This window comes from Copadichromis virginalis, linkage group LG13 (genome assembly GCF_057382275.1).
Source record: "Copadichromis virginalis isolate Kocher_CV1m ecotype Utaka linkage group LG13, C_Virginalis_male_GT1.1, whole genome shotgun sequence".
Lineage (NCBI taxonomy): Eukaryota > Metazoa > Chordata > Actinopteri > Cichliformes > Cichlidae > Copadichromis > Copadichromis virginalis.
Window position 1 is genome coordinate 9,838,653 of NC_140630.1, and position 21,211 is coordinate 9,859,863.

Genomic DNA, 21,211 nt, shown 5'->3' on the forward strand with positions numbered 1-21,211 from the left:
AAACCATGTCTAGATATTTTCTGACTGTCAGAATGTTAAACTATGCATTTCTTCCCAGGAGAGTCCTTCAGATTGCCATTGCAATTCATGCTGTGTGCATCATCGACATCCACCTCCTTTTTCCTGTTCTGTAGACAGCATTTCATTCCTCCCTCTCATCACAGTTTGTTCTCATGCCTTCCTCCTGTCTTTCTATCCACAGCTACTTCAGCTCTCTCCTGCATCTTTTTCTCAGCTTCTCAACATTATAATTACCGTGTTTTCTCTCCTCTCAATGTGAAAATTAATATCAAAAGAGGAAAAACTAAGACTTTGTTGAGTTTCATGTGCAGCCAGCAGACATCCTCATTGGAAAAAAAATCTTGTTTGTTTTCTCCTTCTTCTTTCAGACATAAGAGCTTACCAGAAAGCCACAAACATATCATTAATGTTCAAACTCTTCACTGAGTGTCTTTTTGAAACTGAGTGAGATTGCTTGTTAGACTTACACACACAGTTATAAAGAGAGCATAGTCTTTTTGGTAAATAAAGGAATCAAAGATATGATTACGTTATTTACAAATAGAGAGCTGTGCAAAACTCGTGAGCCAACACAGTTTATATTTTGCTAAGAAAAATTGGTGCACCAATTCAATGAAAAATGCAATTATGGCAATTTGGTATACAAGGGAAAAACAGAATGTAGGGTTTGAACAAACCTCAAAGTCAATATCTGGTGTCATCATGTTTATTCTTTAACACCTTACCTCTCTTAGGGAAACTGTCTTTAAATTTCTTCAAGCAGCCTTAAGGAATACTTCTTGAAGGACATTCCAGAATTCTTCTTTAGATTTTGGATGCCATTTCTTTGGCTCTCTACTAATACAATCCCACACTGCTTCAATGGTGAACTCCAGGCTCTGGAGAGGACAATTCATGAGTGATAGTATTTTTATATTTCAGTGTGTTTGGCTTTATTGTTATGTTGAAAAATGAAGCTGTTGCCAATCAGATGCTTTCAAGATGACACCCTATATTGCCAAAGGCTTTTGCTCACCTACCTTTGCTAACATATGCGACCCCATTCTTTATCCATAGGATTTAATATGATTCCAGCCCACCACACACATACACCAACACACCATAATTCTCTTTTCCACCAAACTTTACACATGGCACAATAAAGACAGACAAGAACCATTTTCCAGACTGTGAAGCACGATTCATCACTCCAGAAAACACGTCTCCACTGCTTTAGAGTCCAAAGTACTTTACACTACTTGATCCGGCATGTTTTATTATGCTTGGTGATGTAAGGCTTGGATGCTCAGCCATGGAAACCCATACTATGAATCTCTGTATGTACTGTTCTTGAGCGAATCTGAAGGTCACATAATTTGAAGGTCTCTAGTGATTGACTCTGCAAAAAGTTGGCAACCTCTGTGCACTATGTGCCTCATGTAACTAAAAGTTGACAGTGGAATATTTGTAGCAAGGACATTTCATAACTATTCTGAGCTTCATGCAGAGGTGATATCCCACTTTAAAAATATATATATATATATATAAAAGTCTGACTCCTTGTAAGCAAAATATAAAGAAACAAGATCAAAGATCATTACAGGAAGAAAATTATACTCAATCACTATGAAATGGAAATTCGCTGTATTTTACGATTTTTCAACAGGCATCGTAAGACACCCCCAGTTGTCCTGTAAGAGGTCCTTCAGAATTCCAAGATGGCGGCATCCATCGGGGTGTGCTGTGCCCTCCGCATCACACTTGGAGGTGAATTATTTCTCCCTTTTTTCTGTTTCACAGCTTTTTAAACATAGCCCATTTTATAAAGTGCAGTGTATTTATTGTCTTGATGTTTTTGAATTGTTACTGTTTTGCTCCGGTTTGCTTAGTTGACCCGGAAGAGCCTGTCATCATCACTCACATCGTGAAAATTGCTCACTTCAGCCAAAAACCTGAACTGCATTCACTAACAGCAGCATCCAGGGAGTTAAATTGAAGACATATTCAGCAAATTGTGTTCATTTTTGGGTGGTACTGTGTCTGTGTTGCAAGTTTCGGGTTACACGTACTCCACCATTGCTCCCTAATCGATTTTGCTATGCCCTAAATATTGATCAAGTAACAGAATGTAATGGTTTAAATGTGAAACTGGTTGTTCTGAGAATTATTTCTGCGAAATAGACTTGAAAGAATAGCTGTGTGCTTCATAAAGTGTCGCCTTTGTTAGGTACACCTTTCAGGTGTATAATCTAGTGTTTGTAGCCTTAAAGCACTTATTTCTAAGCCTGTTTGATTCTGCACTGCTTATTCTATAATTCTTTACCGTACGTTTAATTGTATGGTGTTTTCCAGCTGTTATTTTTATGCATACTTCAACTTTGGTATTTTACTGTTCTTGGGGGTCTTGAAAGGCGCCTACAAATAAAATGTTTTATTGTTATTATTTATTATAATAATTTCTGACGATTAAAAAAGAACAAAATGTGATAAATAACATTTTATCAGTGATTGCCATTGCTGTTTTAACAAGTGTCATTGATGACAAAAAAGAAAGAAAGTGTCAATCTCTTGCCACAAAGTGGCAGCAACATTATATCCAGTGACACAGCATAGGACAAATATGAGCAGAAACGTAGCCCAGGTAGTGTTTTCTCTGGAAATCCTACGTGAAAGTAGAGTGTAACTGCTTAACAATAACCAAAGTAACTTCACCTTGTAGCTCTTCAGGAGTCTGCACAGTATTGTCACATATAAAAACTGAAAAAAAAAAATTTTTTTTCTTTTTAACCATCTGCTTACAGTTCACCTTTTCCGCTGTGCGACTGCATCGGTTACACCTTTTGCTCTTACTGTTATATGGCATTTAACTAGCAAGTGCTCCAAAGATGCTTGAGTTGAGTGTTGAGTATTTGTTGTGTGCCTTCATAACCTGATTGTGCTCAATGGTCCGCTTTTGCCACGAGTGGCAGAACATGTCTGCTGTTTTCACTTTCAGCAGAAACAGTTGTCTCGTATGTTTGTAAAGTATTGTGTTTTGCTGAAGTAGCTCCCTTTTTACTAAAAAATTGTGGAGGCTGATGATCTAAGATATGCCTGGACTTGTGACTTTGCTGTGTATGCTAGGGAAGTAAACCCTTAGCATCATATTTTTTATATCATGTGAAAATGTACCTAGTGAAATTCTACAACAACTTGGTGGTTTATATATCCTCATTTAATGTATTCTCTTTGGTTATTAGCCCAGCTGTTGACTTGAGTGGACATACTTTCATGACTTTATCTTTGCATGTTGTCATCATGCAAGTAATGCAGTTTTAATAAGATCTGCCTTTTCTTTGGTGTCTTTGGTCTACAGGTGCAGCATCTCTCCGTGCTGTAGGAGGAGTTGTACAGGCGTCTCTCTTGGCAAGTCGAGCCTCAGCTGCGTCTCTGCAAAGACACCCTGCACTTTCACCGCTCCCTCCAACAACATCGCAGCAAACAAGACACGGCAGCTTCTTCAACAAGCGTAAGTTTATGAAATTATGATTTTGAAAACTCTTCTCTCCAGCCATCATCCTCCCACTATAATATTAAAAGTACACCATAGCATGACTTGCAAAAGCATAGCTGTTTAGAATGTTTTAAGTTGTCTCCTTATATAACACAGGTTATAACAGGGATGGCCCTGAGTTTCAAAACTTATCAACTACTCCATTTCAAAAATGAAAACAGTAGCAAAGCACAAGTATAACAAATCCCAAAACAACAAAAATGAAAAACACAACAGTTCATAAAATGTATTTTCCTTAAGTGTTGTGAATTAATTGGATCAGTGGAACATATTAACATTATTAACACTTACTCATGGTCAGTCTGAATGGGAGAAAATCTCAGCAGTGATGTTCTTCAGGCTTTGCTTAAAGCCTGTACAACAATCGAGACAGTTACAGGTGATTTCTTGAAACCAAATGTTAATGGGTGTAGGGCTGGGCCATATCATACCGTTCACGGTAATACCGGTATAATGTTGGGCAACGACAAGAAAATGAAATATCGCGATAGAATGTGGGTAAAACGCGCATACGCAGTGCCTGTGTTTACATACGCACATGGCTGCAACGCAGAATGAGAAGAGCGAAAGTGGATCGTTAAATGAAGCGGATGAACCAGAATGGGTTTGTAATAATGCTGCAGCTTCAGTGGTGTGGAACTAGTTTAGCTTTCGTCCGTCAGATACACAACAAAGCACTATTTTTGGTAGAGCATGCTAGCGGACCATCGTTATTACTGTGTTGTTTGATTTTAAGTGTGCCGTATTTTCCAATCCTTTGATTTTTCTGAAAATCGACAGTGCCCCTTATAATCCCGTGTGCCTTATATATTAATTCTGGTTTTGTTTACTGACCTCGAAACGATTTTATGTCGTACACGGCGCTCGAAAATCTGTCCAATGTTTTAGTACGACTTTGCTAAGCTACGAACCTGCACCACTTGATGGATTGTCGGAGCATTATGGCTATCGTAGGCAGGAGCCTCGCGGAGTGATACGTACTGTGCTTCAACATAATATTACCGTATTGCGTGTGTATAACCTCTTTTTCAGTTTTGTGGATATTATACATGGTTATGCTGAGGATATGTCGGCCAATTTCCACTGGAAATGCCTTTTGGTTAAACTGTCAGCAAGGAATTTGCATTTGCACTGTTAAATTTTTATATAACTTTAATGCACATAAAAAAAACAGCTCCTTGTTTAAGTGAAAATACATTGATGGGTTTTTTTGCCCTAATAAAATTGTGGAGTTGTAAAGTATTTTGTCTAGAGATGGACCGATCCGATATTACGTATCGGTATCGGTCCGATACTGACCTAAATTATCTTTTTCTACGTAGCTGACGGCTGGTAACTGTGCAGGGGCGGATCTAGCAAAGTTTAGCCAGGGGGGCCGATAGGGCATGAACAGGGAAAAGGGGGCACAAAGACATACTTTTCTTTCTTATTCTCATTTAAAATGTCTAGCTTTTAATAAATAATTATCTGACACCCAAAGTTTTAATTTGATGTAAAATGAATAGAAGTCCATTACTGTATATAGTAACTATTAAGTCTAATATATATACCCTAGTAAGCTATAGTACTTTTTCCTTTGGGAAGGTACCATCTGTGCAGTCTGCAATTTTGTTGAAGAAAGATGTTGAATCTATTTAATATTTCTTGAAAAATAATTGATTTCTGTGCATTTTTTTTCACACTGCATCAAATTAAGGTTGATTACGTCAATTAAGCATCATGAGGTGGAGCGTGAGGGGTGGTTCCCTATTTTTTATTTATTTATTTTTGTTGTTGCTGGGAGTTGGAACCCTATTAGTTTGGTTGCTTAATATTTACGCTAAGTACTCTTTAAAATACCAGAATAGGGAGGATGGTGTAGGTTTAAGTTTATTAGATTGATCAGTATTGCTGAACTATGAAATATTTTTTTTGCATACAGGTATAACAGAATAGCTTTAGTGTAGTTGTTGTTTTAAACTTGAGTATGAACTTATACAAAATGCAGCAAGATATTTTAAAAAACAGTTTTGTTGATTAAAAAACACTATATCGGATTCATATCGGTATCGGCAGATATCCAAATTTATGATATCGGTATCGGACATAAAAAAGTGGTATCGTGCCATCTCTAATTTTGTCTAGTGTCAATTACATCGTCAGTTATATCGTTATCGCAAATTTTCAAATGTATATTGTGATAAATATTTTTGGTCATATCGCCCTGCTCTAAATGGGTGCATATTATTATAGTGTCCGGATTCATCTGGCCATGTTCAAAGGGATGTTCTCACTGGTAAATGCACGTTAGCAGAGCTTGTTTGGAATTCATGTCAGGACTGATGACAGTGTTTGAAGTGGGCATATATGAAGCTGTCAAAACATCTCTTTTTATCTCCTGCTTTCTCTGCCATGCTTCATCACCCGCTTCATAACTACTCCTTTTTTCAGTCTTAATCATTTACAGTCAATGCCTCAGCATTTCTCGTGTAATTAAGAAAATGTTGTGCCTGTCAACACGTCACACTTTCAGTTTGAATTGTGATTACATGAAAAACACACTGTCAAACAGCCTGTCGCGTTACATTGACTCTGTCCCTGGCTTGTATTTCTCCAGGAAGACTCTTTAAGTATTCGCTTATAAATATTTAATTGGGCTATTTAACTTTTTATTGTGCATGTTGCTTACTGATTTTCAGATATGTCTGAATCAGTGGATGTACTGCAGATCCTTACTTGGGCCTTTGGTGATGAATTACCACTTTACAGTGATTGCTGTATAGCCACTGCAAATTTATTAGCTTTTAGTTACGGTCCCTGGTGCTCCCTTATGTCACTTACTGAACATCCTTATTTGTGGCTTTTAAAGGGGCAAGGCTCCAAGCATTCTCACATTACATTAGTTAGATCTTACATTGTGAGATTACTGTTTAACATTTTTATTTGTCAGCTCTGAGAGGACGGACCCAAATTCTGAAATGTTTATGATCTTTTGACTCTTAAGTGTTTTGACTTGGTGAGTTGAGCGAAAGTCAAGGTGAAGGTGTGGCAGATGAGTAGTTAAATCTACTCTGCTGGCAGCATTTTTCCTGCTAGCAGAAGAGACACTTGTTTTAATAAGACTGTTTCAGGTGTGTCTTATATTTTAATCTGTTTCAAATTGTTGTCACTGCTAACAGTCCTCTGGTATTAGCTCACTCAGTGAGGTGCTGAAAATAACTATCGTCTTGTTTTGTCTGTCCAACAATTACAGGAAGCCCCAAATACAAATTTACCCCAATGTGAGACCAAGAAAAGCAGTGAATTCTCACATTTGAAAACGTATTTAATATTTTCATTTTTTAATCAAAAGTCATTTAAGTGATTTATCAGCTGTCAAATACTAATCATTTAGTTTTATCTTTCGTGTATGAATTGTTTTAGGTCTCAAGTAATCAGAAAAACAAATCTGTCATTTACTGACAGTGAAATTCTAAAACCTTTAATGCATTTGGAGAAAAAGGCTAGTTTCATACAGCTAATCTGTAGAAAACAAACATTTAAAGCCTTTTTTACATTTTCATGTAAGAAAAATAAAACTTTTAAATATGTGAACCATAAAAGATGTTGAGAAAAGACCTTGATAAGAGTGATAAGAACTAAACAAAGGTAAAATCACAAACAGTCTGAAAGATGGTTGTAACTACCGGGACTTTAACCATTGGTTTCTGAAGTCTCTAGATTTTCACCACCATGTTAGTCATAAAAAGACGGATGTGACAAGAGGTGTGGCTTGGACTGTGAAACCGCTTCTTCACTGCCTAACGGCTTGTCAGTCATAACTCAATAACCATCCACAACCATAGATAACCTTTATTCTCAAACATGGTATGACCATTTTTGTTTAATGTGTGTGTGTTTAACTGTGAGTGTGTGTGTTTACAGTAACGGCTGAAGAGCTATGGAGAGGTGTGTTGGCTGAGTCCGGTGCTGGAGCAAGAAAGGGTCGAGGGAAGCGTACCAGACGCAAACTAAGGAGAGATCTGAACCGAGGACAGACCATTGGAGAGGGTGAGACTTCCACTGCGTGCCTTTCTTTAATTCACTTCTTGACAGAAGAGTAAAGCTGGTAAAACACAGAAAATCTAATTCCTATAATTTTCTCTTTAAATAATACAATTGAATTGTCTAAATGATTTCCTTTGTTCTGAAGTGCATAAATTTCTCCTGCTCAGCTGTTAACACAAGCGCTGCCAATCACACACTGACACTCACGCTGAAGCTAAGAAGCAGCTGATGAGGATGACAAACTAGAATATTCATTACTTAGTGTTAAATTATTAATGCTCTGCAAGAGAGCATCCATCATTTTGGAATCCCGCAGAGCTCTCTCAGGTATGGAAGATAATGGGAACAACTATTTTCACTCGGTGTCCACAGCTGTCAACAGCTGTTTTTATCCACACACTGCAAGTATCATGGCCTTAGATCCATATATACAAAGAAAATACAAATGTTTGCAAAATAATTAGTACTAATTTCTCTTCCTCTCATTCTTTATTCCTGTAATTGATTTCCTTTTTTTCTCTTTTTAACCTCCAGGTCGTGGCGGTTTTCTGTGGCCTGGACTCAACAGTCCAGTGTTGAAGGATGGCGCTTTGCAGAGCATGAGTCGAAGAGGCGAAGCTGAGCAGCAGGAGGTTCAAGCTGAACTAGGTGAAGACACACAAATATCCCATCACATGTCACTGTTATCTGCGCAGAAGCACAAAATGATCACAAACCTGTGCAACTTTATGAATGCACTGACATTTTGCCAGCTATGTTATCCAATATCACAGCTGTCCATCAGTTGTCAGCTTATATTCCGCTTCTGAGCGTTAGAAAAGCCAAAGAAAAATCATTTTTCTGGAAAAATAAATTAACTTTTCACGAGCCACCAAGAAGGAGCGGTGGGGGTAAATGAGGTCTTAATCTTGAAAAACAAGCGCCACTGTTGGGACATAGAAGCCGCTAATTTGTCTCCACTGTGATCTCATTTGTTAATAGTAATTACACAGTTAATTTGACATTGACAGATAGCACCTTTGATGTTTATCGTGTTGTGCTCCTTGTAGTCAGCTGTGACCTCTGCAAAAATTCGTCTGTTGTGTTTTTCTGCAGTGCGTCAGAGGGATGAGTGGGAGAGAAGGAGGAAGATGAAGGTGAAGAGGGAGAGAGGTTGGACAGGAAACTCCTGGGGGGGAATCAGCCTGGGGCCGCCTGACCCTGGACCCAATGGAGGTAAATCATACCTAAATGCTCACAAAGTCTTGCTGTTATACCGTTACACTGTTAAAATTAATCAACTATGCTCAAAAAGTATTTCAACCGGAAAACCTTTTGTCATCTTAATAATGCTATATAGAGCTATTTATCACTTTGACTCTCAGGTCAATCTGTTGACAGCAAAGGAGAGGTCAGAGGTCAATGATATTTGAAATCGTCCCACAGTACTGTAGTTAATTATGTAGATATAGTTTTAAGGCTTTTTGTCAATTTTCAACTCTAAATCATTAAGTTGTAGACCGTGGTGGATGCAAGCCAAATTTTAATGGATTTTTAATATGACCCCACTCATTGCTCTACACCCATACAAAGTTTTATCAGAACCTTTCGAACTACTGCGTTTACAAGTAAAATGAGCCGTAAATGCTTTCAAAAACATGACCTACTTGGTTTAGGTAACAGTGTCCTTCAATTTGCTCCTTGTTGTATTTACAACAGTCTTTAGTGAATCCAGAAAAGTAGCAGAACAAAATACAACCAGCTTGAGCTGACCGTCACAGTGCAGACATCTCCACCTCACTCTCATGGAGTAACGAGAGTCTAGATCATGACACAGCAGGTCTCAGAGGGGCACCTCACTTAGATATACACTGAAAGACACAGCGAGACGTTATGATGACTATAGTGATGGAGAGAGATGAGGTGGATGAAGCAATACAAGTGTAATAAGAGGCATGCTGGGTGTGTATGTGTGCGATAGAGAGAGAGCAGAAGGAGGTCAGCATGGAGGCTCACTGCTAGAGATGAAAATGAGAATTTGACAAAAGTGTCAAATGGGACAATTTCCTAATTTAGAAAGACATCCCTCTCTTTTTTGCTCTCTGTGGCTTTCCTGTTCACTCTTTGTCTTTTTACCCCAGATTTCTTTTCCTATTCCCATTCCTCATGTCTTCCAGTCATTTCTCAATTCATTATTTTCTCTCTTCCATTTCCTTTTCCATCACCCTCTCGGCTTCTCTCGTTCCTCCCACGCTGTTTGCCTTTCCCCCCCCCTGTTCCTGTACAAGAAACCCAAATGACCACACTGTTACTTTGCAATGAACCATGCAGGGCTGTTGGTCCATCACACCTTGAATGGAATGTCTTATAACCACAGCCTTAAAACTCAATTTACAGCACACCACAGCTGTAACCTGTAACCTGATGTGCCACTTCCCAGAAATGTGACTACAAATCACAGTCATGTGGACCATGACAGCAATGATAGGTCCTTATAATTGGTTGGGACAAGGATAAAGTCTCTGTGAAGCAAAATGTAACAGACTGTAACTGTATGTAGCTTGTTCAGAATGCTAACACAAGCACCAGTATTTTCATCACATTTTCTTGGTATAAAGTTTGTATATGAAACTTGTTATTTTTAATTCTTTTTACAGATCCAGATGTCAGTCTCCTGACACATTTTTGCCTAGGATTCTGTTGTTTTTGTTGTTGCACATTATCTCCCGAATCAGTTGCCTCTCTGGTGCTTTTTGAACTAAAGGAAAAGTGATTATTGTAACGTTTACATTATTTTTATGTAGACTTGGTACCGACTTCGGAGTTATCCTACTAGAAAGAAATCGCATAATGAGTGTCATGAATTGCCGATAGCTTTAAAACATCCTATTGTGATTGTTCTTGAAACAAATTTGCTTTTGCTGATCATTTAGTGGGTTTAAAATCCATCTCCAACCCCTTTTACAGTGGAGCCCATAAGACTTTAATTATTGACAACTAATGATCAATTAAAACTTATGAAAGGTAATTTAAAATCTTTCACACAAAGTTTGGTCAATATATTCCACAGTGACTGTTGATGTATTCTTGCTAGAAACATAAATGCACTCTTATTTAATAGAAATAAACTAATTTTGTGGAGATTTTTAAACCAAAGAACTCAGTGACAGGATAATTCAAAAAGTAAACCGCTGATGAAAGTTGGGAAAACAAATATATTTATATCTTTTGTATGAATGTCTTAAGTTTGTATCTTATCCTGTGTCTGTGATCATCTGATTTTATTTGCTTCACGAGTGATTAACAAAAAATCCAAAATCATTGGAAAATGAATCTTTTTCACTGGCCATACGATGTACATGTGTCATGCATCATAGTCCAATGATCAAAAACTATTTTTAGAGTAAAAACTTAATATGATAATGTAACCAGCTGTTCGGCCAAATGCCGGTGCATATAGAGAGCTTTGCTCTGAAGCCCGTAGTGTTGGGCTCCTGCCCAGTCAACTCTTCATCTGAAACTCTGAGGAACACTGTTGGCTAATTCCGGCTGATTCACTGATGAAGCAGCTAGCCTCCTGTTCCCAGCCTCATTATATCTTTAAACATTAGTCTTTGCTGGAGTTGAGCTTGTTTACCTCGAACCACAAAGGATGAGGGAACAAGATTCTGCTTGGTTCACATCCTCCTTAGTTTTATATCTCTCTTCCCTTTGCACTTGCCTCTATGCTAACAAGCCCTCTCACACCTTGACATACACACCTTCCCCCCTGCATGCCCGAACACCTTCTTTCACGCGCTGTCCTGACGTTGTTGTTCTCGCGCTTCCAAGGATACACTCGGGGTTTGGTGAATGTGATGTGAAGGGAGCTGGAAATTGATTACTTCTCTCTGATCAGCTTTGGTCTCCTACAGATGTTGGGTCAATATACCAGCTGTGGTGGGGGTGTGTGTGCGTGTGTGTGTCCTCCCCTTGGAGCCTTTGAGTCAGCTCTCCTTTGTTTGTTGTTAATTGGTTAGAAGTGAACGGGGTGCATTTGGGAGAGTAACATCCTTCAAAGGTCACTGACAATGAAAAGTGCAGACCCGTTACGCTGCTGCAAGGGCTTCTGGGTATTTGTTACGCTCGCCTGGTTAATCGGTTTATAGTGTATGTGTGTACGGATGTGTGCGCTTAAATGCATTTGCGTGTTAAAGCTTTGTTATCTGAACTTCTTTCTTTCTTTGTCTTTCTTTCCTCTGTCCACAGAAACCTACGAGGATTTCGATTCACGTGTCATCGAGGTTAGTGTCTCTTGTCCCTTTCTGTTTACTGAACGACACACTCTACAACGTTTTCGACAATGTTGATTAACAGTTGCGTTTAAATTGTTTCAAAAATGTAAAAAAGGCTGTATTGTTAATAAATGAGGATGATCCCTTGTGCAGCATTGTCATCAAATTAACAGTTTTCATCAAGAGAATACGTTTTTGACGGTTTAATTGTTTCACTTCATTTTAATTGCTGGTTTATTACCCCAACCAAGTTAATAAGAACCGTTTCATCTCTCTGCATTAGCTGACTGGACAAAATACAGCTGTACTGATAGCCCCCAGACTCCTAGGAACTTCTAGCTTATTTTGTTTTATGTGTCATTTTCTAAATAAATCTGACTGTACATTAAAATATTGCAGAAAGCCTCAAAGGGAGCAAACAGTTTTCAAGTATTTCAAAGCAGTGGAAAATCCAGTGTGGTGTGTACACATGGATGGTGATAGGGGCAAATTTGCTGAGCAAGGGTAGCTCCATTTGAGAACTAAGCAGCAGCATTTGAGCAGTTGGACTGGTTTAGCACTCCCTGAAGTCAAATAGTGTAATATCTAGGTCACGTTTGCTTCATGTATGAAACCAAGCATACAATTAGCCCTAAAGCAAAGCTGTTCATTCAAGAGTTTGGTGGATATAATTGCAGTTTTTTTTTCTTTTAGAATTTCACACAGTATGCACTTTATTAAGATCACAATTGACCCTTAAAATCCTGAAGACCATTGGAGGTTTTTAGTATTCCTGAAACTGTCTTGCAGTGTAACTTTTATGCTGTCAATATAAGGCAGGGGTGGGGCAACCCCAGGCCTCGAGGGCCGGTGTCCTGCAAGTTTTAGATGTGTCCTTGATCCAACACAGCTGATTTAAATGGCTAAGTAACCTCCTCAACATGTCTTGAAGTTCTCCAGAGGCCTGGTAATGAACTAATCATTTGATTCAGGTGTGTTGACCCAGGGTGAGATCTAAAACCTGCAGGACACTGGCCCTTGAGGCCTGGAGTTCCCCACTCCTGATTTAAGGGATATTTTAATTGTAAAAAAGCTCAGTCTCTCCTAGTTAAGTTATGTAATGACTACTTTTTGAAAATAACAGTAAGCTGGATAAAGAAGAAAATTTGGTCATTTTAGTTTGACCTGACGATGTCACATGCGTCAGTGGAGACATAATAACAAAGAAGAGAGTTACCATCACACTAATGATGGCACTGCGGCTGGATGTCAGGTTCAGATTAGAGCAGCGTTGTTTTTGATATCAGACGGTTTTGATTGTAGTTTCTCGCCAAAAGAATGTCTATGAGACTGTTGACGATTAGGAATTGCCCTTTAGGCAGTCATTAACTAGACTGTAGAAGCTGAACTGGACAAGAAAAAGGTAAGACTAGTACCATTTTGTGTCATTTGTCCCATGATAAGAGAACTGTGGAAGGAATGAAGTTGTAATATAATCAGTTGCCTTTTCATTACTGGTATGACATTTTCAGGCCAAATTTTCCAACCGTTGAAGTCAACGATCCAATAAACAAACATTCTCCTTTAGTCTTGAGTGTTTTACCCAAGACTGGAGAAAATGAAAGTGGCACCAAGACTTCCTGAAGCTGATGCAAGCCAGAAAAGTGTTATATTGTTTCCATCCAGGTGATAAATAGTATAGGGTTGTGCAATTAATGAGCAGCCTGCTAGAGATCCAGTGAACTGCCTTTATTTCAGTCCAATAATTATAGCTTGAAATTAATAAGCTGCATTTACGTCAAGGCACCTCGAGACTTGACTTCAGGATTGCTTTGCTAGAATGTTGCATTCAAATACAGTTTGTAAATTTACTGAATTGGTATTTATTATTAAGATGATAAATTACTGTGGGACCAGAATAGACAAAAGGAAAGACAAAAAGTGCATTTATGTTATTCCCCCAGTTTATTTACATGTGTTTAATTGCAGCGCGATGTGACAGTCATTACTGCATAGCATGCTACTGTCATGGGCTACTGTCTTGCTCCATGTTTTTCTGTGGGTGCACAACCTCGTACATTAAAAATGGAGCTAATGAGACACTGGTAATGTGAAGATAACAGCAACTGAGTTGAAAGAAACAGTTATGTTAACAGGGGTACAATAAAAGCTTCCTAACAAGCAGTAAAAGTGATGTAATATAGCAAGAGGCAAAGGAGTCTTTCTGTTTCTTTCTGTTTCAGCTTTTGTTCGTTTTATTTCACAAACTAAAGAATGAAAGAAAGAGGCAAACATGCCGTAATAAATGCATGTTTGCCTTTATTACGGTTTTAGCGTGTGGTGGCACACACGCTAAAACCCTACTAAATGCTGATGTAGCTGAAAGTACCTGCTTCACTGCTGACGAGTGGTGTAGTAAACATAGAGCAACATAGAGTTAAATGGATTAAATTGTCCTATAGCCTTATAGCATGTAGTATATCCGTCTCCACTGAGAAGATTAATAGATTTTTAAAACTTGATTACCGCTGATGCTTAAATCTGAATATTTCAGCATGAAAAATATGGCCTAATACTACATGTAACTTGTAAAAGATATGAGGATTCATGTTGAAATCTGGTGAACCTGGTAGCTAAGTGACACTTTGCACTGCAGTCGTGTGTGCTTCAGGATAAAGAAAAATTGTATTTTGAAGGCAGTGTGTGTGTGAGAGAGAGAGAAAGAAAGAAAGAGAAACAGAATAAAGCTACACTGCATAGACAGTTCATTTAGATTCTGTCTTAGTGATCCTGGAACTTACCTTAATTCAATTAGTGCTAATGGACCCTACTGAACTAATGGGGGTAACACTACAAGGTCACATATGCAGGAAGACCCAGATGTGCGGCAGAGACGGGGGTGCACACACGTGGAATATCTGATTTTCATTGAATACCTGTTTGTCTATACCTTAAATATAAGTTATATATTTTATATACACACATGTATGATTTTTAATTTTTTAAATGTGACTGTTTCCAGATCTATTCCATACACACAAGTCATTAGAGAGTGTGTGTGTGTGTGTGTGTGTGTGTGTGTGTGTGTGTGTGTCATTGATAGTCTTCCCTACAGCTCCTGTCTGCATAAATAAAAGTGGTGTCACAGACATTAGGCTTCCCCCTGGAAACCGATGGACGCTTTTATGGTGCCATCGCCTTCTATAAATATACCCTCTGTGCGTGTGTGCGAGAGTGTGAGCGCAAGTGTGCACCACTATAAATCCAGGCCTAATGAAATGAAAAAGGCTTACTGGAATAAAAGGCTCGTCTCCCAAGGACGATCATGCTGGCATGCCATTAGTGAATACATCCAGCAGGAGGGAGGGAAGAGGAGGGAAAGAGAAAAAGTGTAAGAGAAGGAAAAGTTATGAAAGTTATCTTGAAAGTCGAAAGGTGAGAAGAAGGGAAACAAAAGGCTGGAGCTGTGTAACATTAATAAGACTCATTAAATGTAGATAAGAATAAGTACATACTTTTGAATGTAATGGTGAAAAATTTTTAAAGTTTAAAAAAATGTATGTTTGTTATTTCACATTTTATTTTAATAATAGAATGTAGATGCATACATTCCACACATATCCTTTTATTGTTATTTTAAGGTTGTTGAAATGAACTTACTCCTTGCTGTCTGACAGTATCAGCTCATTTCAGTTGATGTTTATGCCAAGAGAAATACTTAGAGATCTACTCATCTCTCCTTCAGTATCTGCTAAGTTATATCTTTGTAGGCGAGTCTTTACCTGTCACACTGTTCATACTGTCTCTTTTGGATTGGATTGGATTGGATTGGATTGGATTGGATTTCCAGTACGCGGTGCTTCTGGCAAATTACAGACTGTAAAAATACATAAAGATCTCCTGGCAAGCCAAAAAATAGGTGCAACAAAATTCATCCATAACTTAAAGGTTGATATTTCAGTTTAAGATGTCCACATTAAGGATGATAAGAACTGCTTTGTTTAGTTCAGTTATTTAGATGTATTAATCCCAAAAGTCACATAATAGGCACGGTGACAGCAAATTTACACTGTTGTACAAGCTGTACACTGACTTGTACATAGAGCTGGGCGATAGAACGATAACGATATGTATCGCGATATAACTTTTACTCGATAGAGAAATTAAGCTATCGCGATAGACCTCGCCGCTCTTGTTCTCTTAAAAAAAAAAAAAAAAGGTCAGCCGATCCAAATTCAGTAGCGCAGAGCCGAACCAATCACAGCCGCAGCGTCACGTCGCGTGACTTGTTACGTACAGCACAAGTGCCAAGCCGCACGTGTGTTTGTTTGGGAAGCAGCCAGCGGGTAATGGAGCCAGCGCATAATGGAGGAAATGAGTGTGCCGACTAGAAAAATCAACCGAGCGTGACCGAAGAGAAAACAGATGATGGTTCCAATGCCGGAGAGATTGTCGAACGGAAGAGCCATAGAAGTTCCGTAGTTTGAAGGTATTTCGGCTATTTCAAGTCTGACAAAAAACAGAGTAGCGTGCACTGTAAATTGTGCCGAAAGCAAGTCTGGAAATACAATAAACTGGTGCATGCGTCACACTGTGCGCCACGTTATTGTTTCGGTGAAATGAATTTCTACAATACTGTTAATTCTACTCTCTGCAGTGTTTAAATGCTTACATATACACACAGTTACTGTCCGTCCACACATACGACTCGGTTCTGCTTCTATGCCCCAGCTTTGTTTACTTTTCCCCACCGAGGCTTCTAGACTTCTGATTGGCCAACATTTCTGCACGGTTAGGAATCTAGCGCCACCTGCTGCTTTGGCATGTTCATAGCAGGGTTTTCCTTCATTTCTGCCTTTATGTGTGGACGGGATTATTTTTTAAAACGAAAACGGAAAATCTCCGTTTTCAAAAATACCCGTGTACGTGTGGACGTAGCCTCAGTCTCTGACTGGAAGCGCTAATTCGTCATTCGGCTTTTGTCAGACTAAAGTAACTGTTAAAACTGTTTGAAAAGCTCAGCTATACAACAAGGAGAGATTGAGAATTTCCTTTTAGTTCTCAGTTTATTTGATATTGACAAAAGTTAGTCAATTTTGTCTGTTCTTCTGTAAAACAAACTAAGATTTATTTTTAGAATTAATATTTTGTTTCTAAGTGGAATTGACAATTTAGTCTGTTTCATTTGTTCTATTTTGAAACTTAAACGCTTTAGCGGCTGCCTTTTGTGTAGTTTGCAATATTTGCCTTTATTTATCTGAAAAAGTCTCATGTTCCTTAAGTACATCTACCCTGTTGAACTTATTATGGGAAATAAATATTTAAAAACAAGCTGCTGATTATTTCACATTTTACTTGTGAGCAACGGCACATTTAAATCTTACAAATATAGTTATTTGGCTTATATCGTGATAGATATCGTTATCGCCTGAAATGAAAAAAACATATCGTGATATGAAAAAATCTCATATCGCCCAGCTCTACTTGTACACTGACTACTTTACATTGTATCAATGTGTCATGTCTTTACTGTTCTCCCACGAAAAGATATATAACAAAATATTTAAATAAATGTGAGGGGTGTACTCACTTTAGTGAGATACTGCATGTGCTTTATTTATTATCAAAGCAGGCTATTTTTGTAGGCCTACATATTCATTGTTTTTGTCCTGTAACATAGGGCTGCTCAATTAATCGAATTTTAATCACGATTACGATCTGGGCTTTCAACGATCATTAAAAATGACTGAGCCGATTATTAGCCCCTCCCTCATGCTTTACTCTCGCGCTGCTCCGTGTGGCAAATCAAGCGCACTGCTCTGCATTTCGAATACTTAAGAGGACCCGAAGGAAGCTCGGAAAGCTAAGCAGAAGTTATTTGGAGAGGAGAGTGACTGCCGTTGGTTGAAAAGAGAGGTAAAAAAAAAAAACCTTCAGTGGTGTGGAAACATTATGGGTTCGCGGAGTCAGACGTGGATCAAGTAGACACAGTGTGTAAACTTTGCTATGGTGTCGTAGCTGCACCACAGAGCAACACTGCAAAGTTTACATTTTTCATTTATTTCTTATATTGCAAACATTTGCACTGTTATCAGTATTTGCACACTATTTTATATTATTTTTTAAAGTCATTATTCAATACATTGTTATTGTTAACCCTTTAAAGCCGGTCAGAGCAGCATGCTCGTTTTGTGTAACTATTTTTAAATCCCTGTAGAACCTGAACCGCTAAGCTAGCACAATAAATTTTTCTCCATATGAAACCAGAGGAGTTGTACTTACATCTTATGCCATCAGCTTGTCCTAGGTCACGGTTTCCTTCCACATATAGCTTTGCAAAAATTGCATAAAAAGCGCTTGCAGGAACAAAAACATAATATTCAGAAACAGGCTTTGCCGATCCGATCAGCTGTTCATAACACTTCCCACATTGAAAAAGACATCAACGGGAACTATCGCAAGTGACGTCATTTTCGCGGAAAATGTAGTTTTTTACTTGTAGGCCTTAGAACTCGAATTGCACTGCTGGAAATAGTTTATTTTGATGCACATGCACATTCTTTGCAAATTTGCATCATAGGATTGTTTTTTTTGTTTTTCCTGCAGTGTATATAAAAATTTATGTATCTCCAAAAATAAAACTATGAAGACACTCAAAATAAATTTCCTGTGGTGGGAAACTATTTTTTGCAAGTTTTTTGTATTTAAAGTTTTGAGGGATAAACCTCTTAAATTTCTCCAAGTAGAAATATATGTAAACAAAACAAAAACGATTTTCAATTTTTTTGTAGTTTATTGCACTTTTTTGCAATTAATGTAGTTACTATGGACTTAATACATACACATTTTTAAAATATAGGCTATAACAGTTGTATTGATGTATAGCAACTTGAAATGCTCCCACAAATGGCACTACAGCATGTAAAAAAAAAAAAATTATATAAGCTCTGGCGGACTTGGTTCTATGGTAGATCTTAAAGGGTTAAATAAATATCGTCAAATAATCGTGATCTCAATTTCAGTGAAAATAATCGTGATTATCATTTTTGCCATAATCGAGCAGCCCTACTGTAACATAATACATCCAACAAAAATGTGGTATTAATATAGGGAAACTAGAAAGTTAAATATTAGATAAATATCAGTTAAATATCAAATAATACTACTGTAGAATGTTTACATGTTGTAAAGGATTTTATTTGTGCTTGTTAGTAATATGGAAAGGAGACTAGGCTTTATTGCCTTCACTTTAAGGTCCAAATATCTTTTGTGGCTCCATACAGACTTTTAGGCAAAAACTGTTCAAAATACGTCTTTTGGTTGCAAAGCAAAGGTTGCTTTGTCCTATGTTGACTAAAAGTAGTGACAAACCAGTGCTGAATTATCCCCTGACTGTACAGCTGCCCTCAGCTCATAGGCTCTTTTTAGTACACTATTTTGGTCTTCCTGCTGAAAACTGTACTACTATTGTTCAGTCTATCCACCCTGCCTTATTTTAGCCTGCAGCTCTTATGAAAAGCTCTGAAAAAGCCACTTTCATGTTAAGACTGGGCAGTTAATTTAATTTAACTTTTATTAATAAGGCTGGCTTACAAAAATTCCAAAAAATGAAGATAAAATGATCACTGCTGCCCCCCCCGCTTCATACTCATCCGCCTCCCCAAGCAGTCAAAAAATAATTTGTGCTCGTATGTGAGGACATGCTATACAGAGAATCGTCAAATGAAAAATGTGCACCAAAATGCATCTAAATCATCTAATCCAGTACAATTACACTAAAAACTACAGCTTCAAAAATTCCCATTAAGTTAAAGCACACGGCTCTGGCACACTCAGTGTGATGAAGAATAGAGCTAGAGATGACGGAGAGCTGAGGTAACTGAAAAAAATGGAGAAGAGTCAGAGCGACGCAGACAAAAGTGATGTTCATGGCCTCTCTCCAAGTACAGCACACACTTGGACAAGACTCAGTGATTTCATTAACGGAGATGGAGTGTTGTCAGTGTCAGAAGAGGGTTTCTTTTTTGCTTTATACTCCCTGAAGTCAACAACCTTGAAAGTTTTGTTGAAAGTAAACTAAGAGTAGGCTGGATGAACTTTGTAGGAACTTTGAATTGGATTAGAGCTGTTTACTACACTGAACTGTCAAGGCATGTATTCATACTAATATCAAAAGTGAAATTCACAATAAAGAAGTCAAAAGCTACTAATGCAGGTTTATTTGTTTCTTAACACTACAACTACCAACGTTCTAAACCCCCAGAATCACTGCAACAGCACCAGCCTTCTAGCTGTAACTATGACTTTACGAAATAAGTACTTCAAACAAGAACTTTTGGGGGTTTTATTAGATTTACAAAGAGTTTGTGTGATTTCATATTATTTCATTACAGATCATAAAGTTGAAATATGTTTAAGAATCCACAAAGGAACAACAAACAACAATAACTAGAGAGTCCATAGAAAGTGAATGATATTTAGCAACTCCAAGGAATTACTGATATAATAACTACTGGTGATGCAAACAGAGAAGGATCCATGATAAAACCTTTAGGCAAATTACCAGTGAGAGTATACTGTTGAAAGTGAAGCAGGTCATTGCCTGTAACTTACTATACACCACACAGTTGGCCACAATAAAATAAGAAATGCATTTAAATAAATTAATTGCTGTAAAAGTCGATCAGTGAGTGTTTATTATGTTATCCGAGAGCCTTGTTCAATCTACAACACCACCCATCCTAGTGTGCAGCCTTCCTCAGCATTGACGTTCAACTCCAAAACCAATCCAATTTGGCTGCTCTGCACCACATTTCACTCTTTATTTGCTCAGATTAGTTCTCCACTCTCTGCGCTGTGCTCTGTTTGGCTTCTCTACATAGCCAGCAACCTGCTTGCTTCTTTATATGTTTCCAGTCACACACTCCCTCACCTACCCGACCCATTCATCTTTCTACCCATTTTCTTCCACTTATCCAATTAAGAATTGTGGTTGACTGTCCCTGCTACCATAGGGTGGGTGGAGGTGGGGTACACCCTGGACAGAGTGCCAGCCTGTCACAGGGTCAACACAGATAGACAGACAACCATTCATGCTCAATTTCACACCTACAGCCAGTTTAGAATCACCAGTAACCAAACCCCACTAGGTGTAAGTCTTTGGACTGTGGGAAGAAGCCAGAATACCCAGAGAGATTCAGTCAGTCGTGCAATAATTCTTCATTTTTTATTTTAACTGCACTCCACTATATATTTTCTATTAGTCACATCCAGAGTCATAATTAGCCAAAGCATTGGTGACATCTAGCTACCTCTAGGTTATTATATAGCAGTCTTCATGTACGAATCTCTGTAAACAATACATGTTGCTAGCCAACTGAGCATGCCACATTGTTGAGCG

At 38.2% G+C, this 21,211-nt stretch overlaps 1 protein-coding gene across 1 annotated transcript in view; it reads left to right on the forward strand.

Moving 5' to 3' along the window:
• The first annotated feature begins 1,699 nt into the window (after positions 1-1,699).
• mrps5 (mitochondrial ribosomal protein S5) overlaps positions 1,700-21,211 on the forward strand; it is a 32,803-nt gene continuing 13,291 nt past the window's right edge. The window contains exons 1-6 of the mRNA XM_085477176.1: positions 1,700-1,767; positions 3,356-3,508; positions 7,457-7,582; positions 8,114-8,227; positions 8,675-8,794; positions 11,807-11,841. Of these exons, the coding sequence (XP_085333302.1) occupies positions 1,719-1,767; positions 3,356-3,508; positions 7,457-7,582; positions 8,114-8,227; positions 8,675-8,794; positions 11,807-11,841 (597 nt within the window). The 5' untranslated portion in view covers positions 1,700-1,718. The remainder of the gene's footprint in view (positions 1,768-3,355; positions 3,509-7,456; positions 7,583-8,113; positions 8,228-8,674; positions 8,795-11,806; positions 11,842-21,211) is intronic.